We start from the raw sequence: 19021 nt of genomic DNA on the forward strand, positions 1-19021 counted from the left end.
AAATATCGTCTGGATAGAGGCATTCATAGCAGTCAACCAAAGGAGGCTAGCTATTATGAAGAGTGGCTGCCTCTACAGAATGCTTTCAAAGGCAAATTAAGATGTTGAACGAGCAGTGAAGAGAAATGATGCACTACTCTCTAAACTAAGGGGTTGTTCCCTTAAAACATTATCAACATTCTTTCTGGGGTCAGGTAGTGGACAAAGCAGTGTTAGAGATGGTTAGGTTAGCCTAGCAGCATTTGTCTTATTCATACTCCATGGAGTGTGGAGACTTGAGATGTATATTGGCTGTGTACTGATAACGAGGTAGCTTGTCCTGAAGACATACTGCATAAAATGCAAGGAGCAAAATATTTTGAAGATTTTTGTTTATTCTGATTTGGTATATGCTCAGAAGTGTTTTTGATAGTATAGGGAGGTAAATGCCTCTTCAGTATTTTATTATTTCTGCAAGAAATCAGGTTATCTTTCTGTATTTAGTGACTTCATTTTTTGGCATGAGGTAAACAACGTAGAGGAAAAAAAATACAGGTTTTATGGTAGAGCATGACTTTACTTCATGTAAATTATGAACTGCCATAGTCACTTCTTGCTGATAGTGAGATGAACCTAAACCTCACAACTGAACATGAGAAAACCTGGAGAGGATTATGAAATCTATGTTTTAAAGCCTAGCAGCAAAGTGAGTGACTTTGAGTAGAGACGCTCTGAAAAGCTTTTAACCACTGTTAAAAGACTTTGTGCCAATGTTTGCAATGCTCATGCTAGTCCATCTGTAGTAATCAGTACTGTCTTCAAAGGGGCTGAAAACAAGATGCACAAATTTCAATGGGATGATGAATTAAATGAGGCAGTTATAACTGAAATCAATTGTGGAGGCCCTGTAGACTGGTGTCTTGTCTTCTAGAAAATGAAGCTTATGGTAGTTGTAGAGCACTATTTTTATTTGGTGCCCAGAGCAATGGAGGAGGACAAAGAAGGCACAATTAAATTTTAAGTTTATAAATTAAATATTGTTACAGGTCCTTTTAACTGTAGAAATTCATCTGTTTGGGAGGAAAAAAAAAAACAAAAAACAAAAAAACAAAAACAAAAAAAAAAATCAGCAACTTATCATGGTGTTTGGTGTTGATCAGAGGGGTGATCAATGATGGGACGCCATTGAGGAAAAAGGCCCAGAGTGAGATAGTGCAATGTAGTCCTAAAGAGAAGAGGACACCCTGTGGCAGGGCTTCCACTTATCTATCACTTCCCACTTTTGGTGGGAAAAAAAATGTGGTATTTCTGAGGAAATATTTTCAATATGTGTGGTACTTTTGAGGAAATAGTTTCAATATATCTGCAAAATTATTGCCACTAAGGTGACTCTGTAACTTTAAGCCTTGAGTAACTAAACTGGCTTTCATTTTTGGTTACCTGCTGTTCTGTTTGCCTGGTATATAGAAAACATTTAAATTCATGGTTCAGTCAGATGAATTACTTTGTTCTGTAGCTGATCATGTCGTGTTCTTCTGTGGTTGTGATAGTATTCTCACAGAGTATCCCAAGTACTTGATTCTCTTAAAAGGAGAACAAATTAATGGAATTAGGAGGGAATAGCAGGCTTCAGAGAATTTTTACCATAGTCAATTTAGAAGGATTTTTTTCAAAAGCTTATTGTATGTAGCAGGACACGTAAACAGAATGGATTAACAGCATTGTTTCATCACTAAATGGTGATGAGTCTTGATATATGAATGGATTTTTGAAATTCCTCTGCTAGTCACTGTGAAAATATGAGAAAATATGGTGCTTAGTAGCCAAGCAACATTTAGTTGACATCAGGTTATTTGTACTTTGATCTATTATATAAATGAGTTGATTGTAATAGGAAATGAAATAAAGTTGATTAAGACTTAATCCCAGGGAGATTAGATATATTCCACAGACAGTTTTTAAGGATTGTCAGTAATGTTTTTGTCGCCTGGAAGAAGAAACGATATAATGGCATAGCTGAAAATGTATTTTCACATATTTTTTGTGATCGATTATGCCTGAGACCACGGAAATAATAACAGGTTTCTGACAGTGTTGCTATCCTGTTTAGAAGGGGCAAATTAACTGCTTAACTTTTAAAACATAGTCAGCCTTGTACCAATAATCCAATATTGGTCAGGACTTGGACCAATAATCACATGTAGCTGACAATGTAATGCTAAGGACTCCCTGTCTTCAAATTATTAGGAAACAGAAATGACCACTTGTTTTCAGTAAATTAGAATGTCATGCACTGCACAGTACAGCAAAGGATGCTGTGTGGTGGTCAACATTTGATTGCAAATTACAGCAGAGGATTGCTTTTGTCAGTCATAAGTATGTGGAAGATATTGAGGCAAGTTTCAATAAGCTGTGTGTCCGTATCCTGTGATTATTAGGTAGTCCAGATAGCAGTTACTGATTTATGTGGTAGAGGAGACTTCCAGTTATGCTTTTTAACCACTTTTTTTTTTTTTTTTTTTTTTTTTTTTAAAAAAAAAGGGGGGGGGTGAGCAAGGGAATACTGAGGAGGAAAATAGAATGACTGAATACTAGTTTTTATTATTACTGTGTGCTAATGTTATGAAGTCTTACATGATCAATTTATTATTTGTGTACTGCAGCACAGTATACAAAGCTTGCCTGTGTTACTTGAGAGGTGAAACAAGTGATTAAATTGCAAATATAACTGGTTTGTCATGCTGTGTTTTCGAGGCAAAATAAAAATAGGGGAAATGGCTCATCAGCAAAATAAATTGGCTTTGATATAACTGGTGTCATAGTTTGATTCCAGTAAAAAACAAAAACTCTTCTGACCTCATTCAGTCACTTCCTCTGAACATTATTTTATTAGATGCATTATTGAAGGGCTGAATTCTGATACAGCTCTAGATATAGATTTTTAGAGTGATATTGTAAGACTCACTAAAAAGTTCATGCAGCCTTTGAAAAATCATATCTTGAGGAATAGCTTTCTGTTCTGTATTCTGATACTAGGTCTTTTAATTTATCTTGCCCTTTTCTACTCTGCATCAGTCAAACATGTTCATATAAATGCATTGGAACAGTCCACAGCAATTTTTTACCTACATGTAGATTAAGGGTTAGCTTTAAATTGTTGATTTAAATTGCAGTTCTAAACATTTGTTTAGTAAAGCAAATAAGCCTTATAAAAATTGAAATGCATGAACTGTTATGTTTATCACTGTAGACTGTACATCTTTACCATCTTCAGATATAGAGGTGGAAACCTTAATAAAAAAATAAAAAATAAAAAAAGAAAGAAGCTTCCATGGTACTTACATTAAGAATACCCTCCACCCCACCCCCCGCCTATTCCCCCTCATGCCTCATGATTAGCCTCCCCATCCTACCCTTCTGCTTAAAAGATTGGTCTCCTAGCCATTATGTTAATCTATAAGAGCAATCATTGTATGTAAATCTGCAGACAGCATTCTGCCCGTGAGGAAGCAGTGGACATTCTTCACCAGGGGAAGACAGCTGAAAAGAAACACTTTTAGATTCAAGTCCAACTTTCAGATTCAAGTCAGCTTCAAACTGAGTTGAAGTTCTAAATCAGTTGCTCTGAATTTTATTTAATTATGTTCATCAACAAATAGCTGAAGAATAGCTAACTATTAAACTATCTTAATGTCAACTGTTCTATAATAGCTAAGGGTGAATGTAGCAGTTAGCTTGTTAATTTCTCTTTTTCTCCAAACTGTGTGTCTTGGTCTAATGAAAGATGATGTCTTTTCCTTGGGTGCTTTGCTTCTCTGCATATGGCTAATCCTCTGACTGAAGAAGCTAACAGAGTAAAGGATTTCCTACTAGTTGGTCATAGCACTAGCATAGTGATATATTTGTTTTATCAAATGTGCTTCTAGCTATATTTATCTTTCTTCCATTTTTAGAGGTAGTCCATAGAACATTTTAAATAAGCCTATAACCAGATTTCTTCTCTGAATTTTGTATAATTCAGCCCTTTAAAAGTAGTGTAATATTTTCCAGTAGAATTGGAATAGCCATGGTAATTGCCTCTATATATGTGTGTGTGCACACGTGCTTGTGTGTGTATATATAGTAAGTATACTTATATCTCTCTATCTATGAAAGATTGGGATATAGGTTAAATAATATATATATACACACTTGTGTATACTGTGTCTGTGGTTCCTGTGCATGCTATAAAAAAAGGAGAGCCTTAACTGAGCAATGTTGATTGTCCTCCCAAACACTGAATTAGTAGTCCCAAATCTTTTGCTAGTTTTTGTGCTTAAGCTAAAAACTGTAGAGCTTGAATAATAATTTTTGTATGCCATTAATGGGTTTGTCCTTTCTACAGATACTTAAAAATGTGGCTTAAAATTCACGGAGTCTCTAACACAGCAGCTATACTGCTGAGCTGAGCAGTTAACAGCAGCCAGGAAACTTGAAGCATTTAGTCACTGTTGCAGTTAAGCCTTTTGATATTTGGTTTATCTCAGCGAGGAAGTTGTCTGATTCCATTTGTAAAATAGCTGTGACTATCTGTGGTCTTTTGGGGAAAGGTTAAAGTTCTTTTGCATTATGAAGTGTTGTACCCTTCCACTCATGTAATATTTGCCTAAAGGAATTAATATTTGCTTCCAGTGGAATCCTCAGCTGGGCTGAAGTCCACTTGTTCTCATGGTGGATTAAGATGGAGTCAGGTAGACTAATCTTGCTGCTGCCAGTGCAGTTGGGTGATTACAGTCTACCACCTTCCAGTTCTCAAATCTTCTTGTTTTACCTGGCTGCTCTTACACTTAGCCTGTGAAATACAAGTTCTTATTCTTCTCTTTAAAAGAAGGCTATATGGGATAGAGAACATCTGCAAAATTTATTTTTGTCCCTGATGTATAGATTAATAATAGGTAAAGATGAACTAAGTGGCTTACTATCAGTGAGGGGAGGGCCTACGGTGCCAGAGCATGAGAAGAGCAAGTAAACTAACCCAAGTCCTCTCTAGCCCTGCCTGAGGAAGTATGCTTTCTGTGATTGTCTTCTGCATGGTTATGCTGTTCTGTACTTGCCTGCATGGGACTTGTGTTCTTCCTTAATGAGGGGCATGAGTGAGCTTGCAAAAGGAAAGATTTATGTGCTTTGTAAGCTGATCCTTCCTCTTTGTAACAACAACAAGCCCCTTTATTTCATAGGATAGTAGAAGGTTTTATTGGAGTAGGAAATTTACTAGGGACATGGTGGTACTTGAGAAGAAGATGTCTGAAAAATATTTTCTGTTCTTACTGTGTCGTAAAAACTTGTTTGCAGATACTGTGCGTTGCTGCCAGAACGGGAGGTTGTTTCTGTCCTTCTCATTTGTATTGTCTCGGTGATGCCAGTGGAAGGAAGAGTGTCTGAGGACACAGCCACCTTCTCAGGGATCGTGCCTGTTTATGCTTGTTGTCTTCAGAAGAATAGGTCTTGCATAGGTAAATGTGCCTCTAGAACAGATCTTGACAGGCTTGAATGCCTGTCAGTATTGTTTTCTTTTTATTCAAATTTGGCAACTAATGCGTTAGGAGATACACTGGCAGATTGCTTAATTGAGAGTTGTGTGTTTGCATGGTTAAAGATAAGATGAACTAGGTTATACTTGACAGATTGGTGTGGACATCCCTGGTGGAGGGATGACATTACCAGTGATTTATGTGCCAAGTTCTAAGACTGTATAGTATACATGTAAATGCTGTTATGTTTTCATCGCATCTCAGATTAATAAGGGTTTAAGCTGTGATCTCAGGAACTAAAAGGAGGAGATTTACCATTTTATCAGAAAAGCACCAACTTCATTTAATTATACAGATCTATAGTCATCGTTAAGTTTAACCTGTGTTATTTCCATTAGGGCATTTTGTGCTAAATATGGATGAGTCTTGCAGACTGGGAATTGGAAGCAGAAGATACAGGGATTTTAATGGCCTTATTCATAGTTTATGTGTACACAGAATGTCTAGATTTATTTGATTGCGTTTCAGTTTGACAAGTTGAGTAATAAAAGTGGGGAACTTCTTGTGGAATAAGATGGATATTCTGGGAAAACACCTTTGAAGGCAAAAACATCCTCCTTGTGTAGACTGCAGGTTATTTCAATTTTACCACACAGTTTGAAAGGATGATGGGTGTGTGATGCTTAGCTTGACAGTCTATTATTTGCACTTGTGGGACTGCCAAGTAAAACTGACTAATTTGTTAATTAGGCTACTTATTCTTGTCCATAGTTTGCCAGGTCTCAATAATACCTGTTGCCAGAGGTTCGGGACATCGAATTCTCCTGATGAATGCAGATAAATGTGAAGATACTTGCCTTCTTGCTTCAGTTATTTTTGGACATTTTCTGAAAAGAGCCTTGCAGCAATTCTGGATGGTAAAAAGATAAAGCTTGCACCTATAAATTTGAGACTTATTTTCAGTGTACAAAAGTAGGTTGGAAAAGAACTATTGTGAATTTTTCCTATAATAGGTTTTCGTGAACTTCACATACTTCTGTGGCATAGGTAATGAATGGGGTTTGGGTCTTTTCAGTCCAAGATCACAACTGCTTATGTGGTCCTGGTTCAGTACTCCAAGAGTCATTAACACATGACAGGAAAAGTGTGATAATGCAAAATGCTGGTATGTTTAATCCAAATCTGTGTTCAGCTGCAGAAGAATGAAAGAAGAAATGCACAAAGTGGCTGAATCACCCTCTTGGTTTTGCAGGTTTACTCTTCCCAGAAGCTGTAGCATCAAGATTGTACACGGAGCTTTTGTCTCCTGCTTCACTCATTGGTTTAGTCCTTTAGGAGTAAAAGACTCAATCTCACTGTCACTCTTATGACTGGAAACATTAAATCATAACTAGAAATGCTTCTTGTATAAATAAAACTGCTTGGATCTTAGTGGATAATGATATGTTTAACCTTGTAACTAATTCTTTAACAAAGACTAAAACAGCGTATTCAAATACACAGTTTTTCTTATAGACTTACTATGAGCTATTATAAGCTGTATTGTTTTCCTCCAGGTTTTCTTTTCAAGTCTGAGGAAGAAACAATTAACAATCATATATTGTCAAAAAAAACAAGGCAGAATGCAGTTATGAAACAGTCTTCTGTGTGTAGATACTTAGAGAGTGAAGGGGAGCTAACGTTGACTCACAGATAGCATAATTGACTCACACGTAGCATAATTTCCCTTTCTTTTTTTCATTCCCTCAGGCCTCACAAAATTGTTTTGTATCTTGAAACATGTTTAATGGAGCTATTAAAAAGTAATATCTTATGTTTAGGAGCCACACTGGTATCATGGGATACCACCAAATGAACCAAAATCACTGAGATCAGAGTCTAGTTCTAAATATTTAAAAACAACTTTTAAGAGCATCAATTTTACTCTTTTTATTGAGATGACTTAATACACTGAAGAGCTTAATTGGGCCAAAATGTCACTTTGAGACTCCGCAGATAAATGTAGGCTTTTAGAATCACATTTTTTTTTTTCATATTTTAAAGTATTCTGACTAGCTAACTGCTGCAGTCAAAATAATACTTCGGCAAAAAAGAGCAGACCTCATAAACTGTGCAGGTAGTGTTCCTTCATTTTGCTGTTGTTTTGGAAGAGGGAAAAAGCCAATTGAGATGTAAACATTCAAAATTTCTATGCTTATATTTAAAAAAAAAAAAAAAGGTAAAAAAAGGTAGGATGAGATGATTGTTTCTTGTTATTGCATCTGATTTTTGAGTGTTTTAGTGATTACTGAATACAATTAGACTAAGTTTTACCCAATCTGTTTCAAGGTATGTGGTGGTTTATATTTTGGAGAGTTCTGATTGTTGTTACTGGGTTTGCTTTCAGCATTTAAGTGTCAGGGAAGTGCAAATCAACCATGTTTTTCTCACTCGGAAGTCTTCCACAAAAGAGGTGTCAAGCTTGCTAGTTACCTCTTGCAGTCTGAAGGGCTGACAGGAGCAGTAGTTGGAGAGGGCAGCATCTGCCAAGCACTGTTAGGGATATTTTGGTAAGTTTTGTTGTGGATCAGGGCAACTTGGATTCTGCTGTACTTTCCTCACCTATAGAGTAAGGAAAGTGAAGAGCAGATTAAGTTTTATCATCTCTCTCTTACTTGGCAGAACGTTTTTTTTTTCTTTTTCTTTTTCTTTTTTTTTTTTCTTTTTCTTTTCTTACAGCTTCCCTGTATAGCTCAAGGTATAGGTATTTGAGCAAGTTGTCACAGGATAAGGTAGGGCATGAACTCCAAGCATGCCAATGACTGTAGCAACTGTGCATTCAGTGTATGCTTTGGTACCTGTGGAGACAACCTAGCTCTTAATAAATTATGTTGAAACAGGATTTAATGGGTAGGCAAGGAAGCAGGAACATGAGTACCTGGGACTGTTTTTTTTTTTTTTTTTTTTTCTCCTTGTAATGTAGCACAGAGTTGAAGAGGAGATGCTGAGAAGTAGCAGCAGCAAGAGATGAGGTGAAGGGCTAGGTCTGTGCTTGCTGCCTCTGCTTCTGTGTAGGAGGTAGTAGCAGTACGTCCCTGTTATTTCTGCTGTGACAACAGGAGTTTAAAATAGTGGGATGCTTCCAGAATCAGGCACAAAATGGTGTTGCCTTTGTTGGTTTTCTTGGAAAGTAGCTTGGATGATCTGTAAGGCAGAGCTAACTTGGATAATGCATTTTTAGGTTCTTTGTGATGTTTTAAAAATAGAGAAAAACTGTGTGAGTTTATGTGAGAGAATTATAGGTGTAAGATTATGAAGTGATACCAGTAGAAAGACTTAAGTCTGTCCTCTTGAACCCAACGTACTCAAACATGGGATATTTTTTAGAGTACAGGATGATTTTTTTTTTCTATTTTTACAAGGTGATCATGAATGCACATTGTTTCTAGATGCTTGTGAAATCTCTTTAATCTGATCAGTGTGTTGGTGTAGCTACCTCTACAGGAGCCACACAAATACTGCTTCCTCATATGTAAGAAAATGCATGGAGTGAAGAAATAGATGTGGTGGTGATAGTAGGAGATGTTGTGTGGGTTAAAAATAAAAATCAGTCTCGTGAGCAACCTGTAACGTGTATGAAAAATGCAGTGTTAAAAAGTCTTGATGTAGCTACATCTGTGATGTGTATTCTGGCTTCTCTGAAGGTAATATAAACCAGCCTTGTATATGGACAGTATTTCATGTGAGGATTTGATTCCAGAGTATACATGTAAATTTACATGTTTTTTGTCACACTGATCTTATTTTTCCTCCAGAACGCTGGAAGTTGATTTTGACAGTGTTTTGCTTCTTGGAAGAGTGCATGCTTTGTTGAACTTGGTTTTATTCTATTTTGGTTTATTTATTTATTTATTTCCAACTGACAGTTAACACTTCCAGAGTAGTTAAGGGCAGTCTTTTCTGGGGCCTTTCTGAAGGGAAGTGTTACTAGACCAGATCGACTCTCATCAGGCTACAAAATGTTTTGTTAGGGTGTAGAAATTTGACTTTGCTGTACTAAAGGTCAGATTCGTTTTCCTCTGAAAGTCTGTTAATGCTTGGGAGTTACAATACTGCTGCTAGTATGAAGTTTTTAGAGACCTCTCTCTCTGTGGAGAAACCTAACCTAGGAGAACAAAAGCAAATGGGAATTCCCCACTGCAATTTGTTACGGATGTGATCTCTCCCTTTTCTAGGGCTCCCCAGTGGCTCTTTACCAAAACTTCTGGCTCGCAGCTGACCTGTTAGGATTTTCCAGATATGAGAAGTAGTCTGTGTGGTGTTTTTTTATTATAGGTGTTTGAATTCTGCTAAGGACTTTTGAACTCTAGGAAGTATTCTGTGTTTTGCCTTGAACCTTACAGATGATTACTATACCTTTTGTGAAAGAAGTCTTCTGAAAGACTCGGTGATGTGGCAGCAAACAAGTATTGAGTGAGAATTTGCTGTTGAAACGGTCAGAATTTTACTTTATGTCCAAGATCTTGGAAAGTATCAAGACTTGCACTGCTTAGGCTGCAGAATGTATTTCTCTTATTTTCTGGTTCACAGAGAGGCTTTGATAGCTTAGTTTTCATGTACAGCTGAAATATTTAGTTTGTTTTTAGGAGTTCTGTTTTAAATCATTTCATTTTTTAATGGATGCTTGCTTTCAAAATTAAAAAGTGCAAGATAAAGTGTTGTATCTGATAGAATGGCACTATTTGCTAAGGAGATAATGAAATACTAAATAGGTACTTAGCATTCCATGTATACTTACATAATCTGACTGTATGACTGCCAAATGTTTCAAGGGAGTCATCTTTCATAAGTCTGACTTCTCTAGTGAGCTTTTGGGGTGAGGGAAATGGGCACTGTAGTTAACCTTTGGTGGTATGTATTACACTTGATGTAACTTAGCAAGGCAATTAAGTTATTTACAATGCATTTTTATGTCGAAGATGCATGCCACCCAGAAAAAAAGCCCCCTCTCTTTGAGGGCATAGATTTGTGCTAGCTTGCAAAGAAGCACAAGTGGCAGTACACAGAGCTGTACTGACTGCAGGAGCTCCTGGAAGTCCTGAAGGGTGCATGCCGGCATTTTTCTACACTTGGTCAACAGGAGGTAAATAACAGTTAGAAGGAAGAGTGGTTTTATAGGCACAAAAAGCAGTGGTGGTAGTTTTCATGCTATGTATAACAGAAGGCGTTTAATTAGGTTGCGAGTTTGCACTGGGGTTTTTGGCAATTTGTTTCTCATCAAGCCATAAATCCCTTTCTTCATGTAAAACTAAAGCTAGTTTTGTTTGTGCTTTAATGAGCTACAGTTTATGGGACAGCAAACTGCCTTCATTCCTTTGTATCTGAACAGCAGTTTTCTCAGGGGGAATTACGCTTTTTTTTTTTTTTAAAAAAGCGTAAAAAGCATTTTTTTTTTTTAAAAAAAAAAAAAAAGAAAAAAAAAGGAAGAAAAAGAAAAAAAAAGAAAAAAAAAGAAAAAAAAAAGGAAGAAAAAAAAGATTGCCAATATGAGGATACTTGGTTTAAAGTAAGTATGTGTTGGGGTACAGGAATTCTTTGTGAACTATTTCTTTGAACAAATCAGTATAGGGAATGCAGGGACCTGCCTCTTAAACAAACAGAAATGTTATTTTACTAGTAAAATATAAATGTTTTGTTTACCTTCGCATGTTAAGCATACAGATGTGTTGTAAATTGTGGTAAGAGAATACATTAGGCTGGTTAGTGGAATTTCTTTTACATTATCAACTGTGCTTGTTTTTGCAACATTTATTGCCTTTCAGTTAAGGATTGTATGGCAAACTTCACAAGCTTAATGTATCAAAGCAACTTTGAAAATGGAGAGATTCATCTCAACACCTTTTCGGAGCTGATAACTGCAGTTTATGTACTTTCTGTCCTCCAATTGAAGTTAATGGATTACCTGGTTAATAAAGTTACCTAGTGACTTACCCTGGCCTTGCTGTTGACCGTGGGTGGGAAGGGAACATGTTAAATGACAGCGGTGGATGAGTGAGATCCTCCTCTCTGCGGGCTGGTGTTGGTGCTTGGTACTTTTCCATTAGCTGGAAGGCAGATACGGCTGTCATGGCACTGGATGCTTCGTCTTACATTTTTATCTCTGTGATAGGAAAGTGCCTCAGAGAATAGAAACAAGTACAGTGCCACATGAAGTGTGTCTTGCACAGTGTATACACTGACCTTACTGATGGCGAACCCCTGAATCTGAGCCAGCCCAATCCTCCAGCAGTTTCACTGAGCTGTGGCTGCGTTAAATGTTGCCCTGCATAGAGTGCTACTAAATTGTGGGATATGATCTGGGTGTTTTTGTCCAAGCATTTAATGTTTCTTTACTTGCAAATGCTTGATCGAAGTAATTTTCTGCCTTTTTTCCCCTTTTGAACAGTTTCATCAGGAGTGTTCTATCCATGAAAACACTTCTAATTTCTGTATGCAACATGAAGAATACCTGCATACTTTGTTTCTAGATAGGAAATAAAGAAGCATAATACTGTAGTAGAGAGAGCATGTAATTGCTTTATTTCCTACCCCATCCATACCTCATGTTTTTGATGGAACCTGAGGGCAAGAAAGTTATTGAATGTAACTGGCCTCAATCCACCTTTGCTTTTTTCCCCTTCTCTGTTATCCCAGTTTGCATCCTGTTTCCTGTGACCCATGCGTTTGCTGCTCTACAGATGAATGAATTGTCCTCCTGAGCAGTCTCTGTAAGATGAAGCCTTCTCTTATTTCTGTACCTCCCCCTTCCAGCCTCCCCAAGCTGCTTTTTTTTTTGAAAATGTGACATGTAGCAGAAGTGGGAATCTATAAATAAGTTAATAAAGCTATGTGGCTGAGCAATGCAAAGTGATGTTAAATGTCTACGGATTTTCCTTTCGCCTTTGGCTGAATCTTAATGGTTATCAGTAACATGTAGTATATTCTGATGAAAGCAATTTCTCAACTGGAATGTGTCTCTGTAATGGGGGTGTAGTAGCACCATGTTACAAATGTGGGAATGCTTTTACCAAGGGGTGAAAGGGAGGGAGATACAAAGAATCCCAGATGCATTCAGGTAGGTTCAAGTTTGCTAACTTTCAGATCTGTGGACAAAAATTTCTGATAGTTGCAGGGATGCAGACAAACATTCCCTCCTTGCTAAGTCTTTGCTGCCTGGAGAGGATGCTACAGGTATCTGCATGTCCCAGCTGCCCTGCAGGGGTGGCTGCCCTCTCACCTTCTGCCTTCCCACTTCTTCCATTCAGCTTCCAGCCCATGTACCCAAATCAGCTGGGTTAATGGCTTCTTGCACAATTCTGTATGCGAGAAGAGAAGATGGAGAGAAGTTATACAGCCCGGTGGGTCTGAGAGGGAGTGAGGAGTGATGGGCTCCTATGGGGCCGGGCTGCTAATGTTGACCGTGACAGCACGGGGCTTGGAGGGACTCCTGAGCTGTCTGCCTGAGCCCGCTGTGCTTTGTGCCCCATGATCACCCCTTTCTCTTTGGCTGGGGTTGACTTCAATAAGGTGTTCAAAGCAGCAAGATTCTTGTGTGTTCTGGCTGATTTAAAGGAGTGGAGGGGGAAGAGGAGATGGGGTTGGGGAAGGATGAAAGAAGAGAGTGCAGGGACCTTGTGAAGATGTCTTCCAGCATGCCAGCGTGTGGTACCTGCCGAGCAGTGCCTTTGGGGACAGCTGCTGTGTTGTGGGCTCTGTCTGGCTGTGATGGATGGGCCAGGATGTATTTGCTTCAGAGAGGCAGAAGGCTGGTGTGCATTTCCTATTATCTAAAAGTTGGAGAAATACCGCTTTTTAATGCATGGGTGTGCATCTCCTGTGTCCTGGGAAACTCAAGATCCAGCGCGCTCTGACCACTGAGGAGAGAGCCAGCTTGCTCGATGTGACAAGCAGCGCGGGCTTGCCCAGGCTCTTCCTCCTCCTTTGTGTGTGTGCGCTGATGATTGATGTTTTTCATTGCTGGTCGTGACAACTGGCACCATTGTACCGAGGTGAGCTAGAGAGAAATTGTCAGGTTGCTTAAATCCCTGTGAAGTCCAGCAGCAGAGCTGTGGTGGGGGAAGAGGGAATATAAATAACAGGAGGCTGCTTTTCCCTTCCCTCTGCCCAGCCCACGTCTTTGAGAGCGTGAGGGCAACGCCAGGCACTTCCATGTGGGAAAGTTAAGGAGTTAATGTGCTATGTCTTAGTGTTGCTGTACTGGGGCTAAACAGATGGTGTAATTAGCCTACAGCGGCAAACAGCTCTTTTTCTGATAAGATAAAAGGAAGTAGTTGTGGGTGGTGGAAGAAGTCTTTTAAATTGGCAGGGCTTGCAGTGTGTTTATACAAATGCATGAAGTGTACGGTTATTATAGTTCATTTCCAATTGCAGTCCTCTTTTCTTTACATTTTTGTTTATCAAGTTGCTCATAAGGGAAGAAATATTTTGTCGAATTATTCTTCAACATTTTTTGCCAAGCTCGTCTGGGAGAGTGAACGAATCAGAAATAAATGGTCCCTCTCTTGGTGATTGGAGATTTGGAGGGATGGGGAAAGGGAGCCCCCTTTGTGCCATTCCGTCCCTCAACACTTGCTGGGAGGTGGGCAGGGGGCAGCGAGGGGCTGCAGGGGTCCTGTTCTTCACTGACCCCGTGTGTTCTGGGTTTGAAACTCATCCACTTCTCATCTCTGCATCTGCCCTCCCTAGGCTGCCTTGGTTGGGATATTTTAAAATGAGCACAGGTGAATATAAATAAAGTCTAAGAGAAACAAAGGAGTTTAGGTATGGCAAACTACTTACATGGGCTTGGGCTGCGTGAAAAAGACAACTCGATGTAGATGAAAACGGTGGAAAAAGGAAGAAAGAGCAGCAGGAAGAGGGGGGGGGAAAGGGTTAAATTGGAAGAATACACAACTACTAGAAACAAAACTAGATTTTATTTGTTTCTAAGTCCTTTGAATCACTTCTGCTTCCTTGTGAACAGATATTAAACAAGTATTCTTGCTTTTCAAGCCAAACCGTTCATGTTTTGAATCTAGATCACTAGTTATCTGGTCTATTGAGGAGCTTGTAATTCCAGTTTTGATTAAAAATGGCTTCTCCAATATTTTTTTTTAATAAAAGACGTAGTATTGCTGAGTGGAAAATGTAGCAAAAGTAATTGCTTTGCAGACTTTTTAGTAATATTTTTACGTTCTTCTTCCTAGGAAGTAGTTAGGTTTGGTACATTGGTTTTATTTTCCTTTGCTGATAGTCTGCTTTCTTTCATACAGCAGCAGCTCCTACTTGGCTTCAGAGAATTTACTTTCTTCTGTTTCCTTGCAGGAATTTGTGCCCTCCTTTATCCACTTGAGTGTATATAAAGTCTCTCAATATGATTTTTTTTTTTCTTTTTCATGGAAAAAAAAAAAAGCAAATACCAACTCTCCAGTCTAAATTTAAGTCTTATTTCACAAGTCTCCTTTTTGTGTCCTCTCCTCTGGGAGAGGGGGTGGGTGGGGAAGGCTGTGTTTGGTGATGTTCTGTCTTAAACCTGAAAATACTGCTTGAGGGGGAGTGGCCACTGGATTTTTTTGTTCTTGTTTTTAATTTATTTTCTCTCAGATTGCAATCTAAATGAAGTTAGTCCACCAGAAAATAGTCCACAAAAAGATTATACATTCCTTCCTCCAAAAACTGTATGCGTGGAAGCAATCAAAAGGGTGAGAATGAAAATGTTGAAGGAGTGTAAAGGACTTTTTGTTCTAGTAGCTGTTTAGCCGTAAATGAACGCCATTAGGGCAACAGCTTATACAGTTTTTGGGGATAGCTTTTTCTAAAAAGATTAAGTAAGCTTTCTATTAACAGTGGCTGAGAAGACATGGTACTAAAAGTGACTTTCATGAAATCATGGTACATTTTTGTCCCCACATCATGAATGCTGGTCAGGTTGCCAACGTATATGAGCATAAGCATAGAGTGCTTTCTTTCAGCAGGTTACCAGTGTTACAGTTTGTCATTTCTGTGGTCCAGTTCGCTCTTGGGAAAGGGACCTGTGCAAGCAGATGCAACCTCTTGGCACCATTGACTAAGCAAATTTCATCTAGTTGTGAGTGGCCACAAACTGGCAGAGGTACTGAAGGACATGAGGACCAGCTGTAAGTTCGGGCTGCAGCCCATCACCATGGCTGGTGTCAGCTCTCTGCTTTCCTTGGCTTGACTCAGTTCCTTCCCTCAGGAACTGCTGTAGTGGGGACAGTGTGAACTGCTAGCTACTCAGGCTGGGCAGGTGACAAAGGTCACAGAGCTCAAGGGTGATGAGGAGGTCTTAAATGCACTCCATTACGCCTTCAGGAAGCACTGAGAATTAAGTAGAGAGAGGGGGGGGGAATAAGAATGTGTTTTTTCTTCCCTGATATATTTTGTTTTCAGAGTATCACATAAAATGTAATAATGTCTTATGGATATTTTTGAAAGTTCACTTAATTCGTACTTTTAGAGAAGACTTCAGCACTGCAGTTGACATTCAGGTCCCTAGTTTAAATGAAAGAGAAAAGGTCGGATTTAGGTTAAATATCATTCTAAGTCAGCTCCTCTTTCAGTTTAAAAAAGAAACTGTGTGTGTATTAAAAATACATTTTAAAAAAGCAGATGGGAGAGAATGTACACTTCTTCCTAGCATTGTTTCTGTGAGGATAGAAACCTTAGAAATAGTGATGACATTCATTTTTATTTGAAAAAGTGTACTAGATGATTTCAGCAGATGTTTAGCACATCATTTTTTTTTTCCTTTTTTTTTTTTTTTTCTTTGCATTAGGAAAATGAAGGATAGAGGGGTTTGAGTGTCTCCCTGCCAGTCTTGGTGTCCTGGCAGGAGCTTGGCTCCCAGCAGATGTAGCTGTACCATGCCTTACAGTGAGCTTCAGGCAGGGGATATGTCCCCTCTGTCAGTTCTGTGCTTATTGCTGAGCCTGCAACTCTCACTGCAGGACAAACTCATAGTGGGCATTTTTTCTTTTATTTATTTATTTATTAATTTTCTTTTAACTGAGGCCTGCATAAATATCAGATAAAAACTTGTGTGCCCCTGCTTCAGCTATTAGCTTAATATGTGTAAATTGGTTTTAAATAAAGACTTTAATGTATAAAAATATAATTTAATTGAGAAGTCTTGTCTTGAATCTCTTCTAGATATAAAACAAACAAACAACAACCAAAAAAAAAAAAAAGAAACAATTGGGAAAACAAAATATTTTTGAATTAGCATTCTCCCTTGTATAGACTTGCAGGAAAATACTTAGTGGTGTTACTCTTCTTGCTGGAAGGCATATGGACTAAAGACTTACAGATAGGCAATGGATATATAGTAAAAAAGGAACGTGTTTGCATAGCTGGATTTTCCATAAGGAATTAAATAACTATATTTCTTTGGTCCTATATAGACTGTAATGCACTTTGTTTGCAAGAGAAGTCAGTGTTTGTATATTCGTTTCCTTCTACTAAGTAGTTAAGACAATACTAACAAAAACTAGTCTCTATTACATTTCTCTGGAACTGAACTAATTCTTTAATTCACAAGAAAAGGCAACATCTATTATCTTAAAGCTCACCAGATGAGCCACACCTCATACAGCTTATGAGGCAGAGGGATGGCAGGCCCAAGTGGGAAAGCTTCCCATCTGTGACAGCATTTTTAACTGTAGTTAGAAAATGTGATTCTTGGAGGGGTACGAGAGAGAGGAAGTAACAGGAAAATGTATTGATTAAATGCATCTGCTAAACATACCTGAAACAACAAAACAACCCTCTTGATTTTAGTATTGTACAACTTTCCCCCTCCCCCCCTTTCTTTACATTATGGCAAACGAGCCAGGGACCTGTTCTGATAAACTGAAAAAAGTCCAAACAAACTTTCAAGGTTGACAGACAAATGGACCTGAACTTTACTCACTCTGTGCTTTGGCTTGCCATGCTCCTCAGAGGAGCACAAATGCAAACCCAGCTGACGGAACAAATCCTGTGGCTGTCTTTTTCAAAAGACAAGCAAGTCACTTTGTGAATAATACAATGTAACATGAGTTTTGAGCTACTGAAGGGCAGTTCCAGAGCTGCGTTTATTTGGTTTATTTTTGTCGTTTTATGGAAAAAGGTGACGTTATTTTAAAAGACACAAACAAAAAAGCCGTCTATCTGCAAGACACTCTACACTGATTGAGCTCTACCTTGATTGCGGATCCACATGCAATAGCTGGAGACTACATATTGCTTTCAGAGTAGCTAATGCTTGCTCTTAAGTGTGTGTGCCAGCTAGTTCGGAACGAACGTTGCCATTTAGTTGCTCTACTTGTTTCTCTACTTACAGTCTCCCCTGCTCGGACTTTAACATGACAATAAAATTACAATCACAATAGCAGCTTTCCAGTTAAAGACATTTGCCTTTAGAGGAAGTGATTTAAATAAAGTGTGATAAAGGTCCATCATGTAATGTTTGGCTCCATTCAGACAAATTACTTCGGGCACGCGTAGTTTTACTCCAGGCAGCGATGTTCTATGCAAAGTCAGAATGCACCCCCCTACCTCCCCCCCCCAAAAAAAAAAAAAAAAAAAAAGAGGTCCTCTATTGCAGCTGGCAGGTGTGGATGTGTTTTCAAGAGCATATACATTACCGTATGGACAGAAGATAATTTTTAGGAAGTTTTTATTTACAACTCAACTCCCCAAATGCAGCAAGATGGCACACGGTGGCAGACATTTCGCAATGGATCGGGATGTAATTGCAGGACGGGTGCCTGTGATGGACTATGACCAGTCTGTGATAAATCTATCTTGTCTTTAAACTTTAGTTCAGAGTTAAATTGAATGTCGTTCTTTTGCAGTATATACCTTGTTCTTTCGCTTACTCTTAAAGGTTTTTCTCAAAGAAAAAACGCTTAAGCCTTGCTGTGATCATGTGTCAAGTAGGCTGAACACTCTGCTTTGTCTTCCCCCATGAACTATTTCAGGAATTTTGAGTAGTCAGCTTTGATTCATCTAATACATTGTGCATGGAAACTTCTGAGATTATCGTGTTTTAAGAGGATAAGAGAGACATTTTATTGTTTTAATCTAGGACTACTCCATTTAACTTTTATCTAAAGCAATGCAGCAGCTCTCATTTTGTCTCATTTTGCCACGACTTGCTGCTCTCATGCCTGGGGACCTGCAGCAGTGCATTGTCACCATTTCCCAAGAGGCTGGGAACAGATAAAAGAGTTATTGCAAAAAACGTTGAAAACACCAGCTGGTTGTGATCGTGAATAGAGATTTTTCAAAACCTCCATAATCCAGTTGGTTTGAGCTATTTGTATAGCGCTGTTTTTAAAACACACGATACATCATTTTCAAATGTTTTTTACTGTAGAACCAATTCATATTTTGTAAGTAAAATGTTCCTCCTACCTGCCACCCCCTCCTGTGGGCAGTTTAAGTCATCAAGGGAAAAAAAAAAAAAAAAAAAGGAAAACCAGAGCAAATATTTTACATTTGTATCCAGAAAG

At 38.5% G+C, this 19021-nt stretch overlaps 1 protein-coding gene across 12 annotated transcripts in view; it reads left to right on the plus strand.

Annotated features, from left to right (window-relative positions):
- The window catches only part of PTPRK (protein tyrosine phosphatase receptor type K), a 418597-nt gene that overhangs the window by 33121 nt on the left and 366455 nt on the right, over nt 1-19021 (plus strand). The window contains exon 1 of one of the 12 annotated variants that reach the window (XM_068677485.1): nt 10448-10611. The exons of the other annotated variants lie outside the window; for them this stretch is intronic. Within the exon in view, the coding sequence (XP_068533586.1) occupies nt 10578-10611 (34 nt within the window). The 5' untranslated portion in view covers nt 10448-10577. Of the gene's footprint in view, nt 1-10447; nt 10612-19021 lie in introns of those variants that run through there. 12 annotated transcript variants of the gene reach the window in all.

The sequence above is a fragment of the Anas acuta genome, chromosome 3, assembly GCF_963932015.1.
Source record: "Anas acuta chromosome 3, bAnaAcu1.1, whole genome shotgun sequence".
NCBI classification, from domain to species: Eukaryota; Metazoa; Chordata; class Aves; order Anseriformes; family Anatidae; genus Anas; species Anas acuta.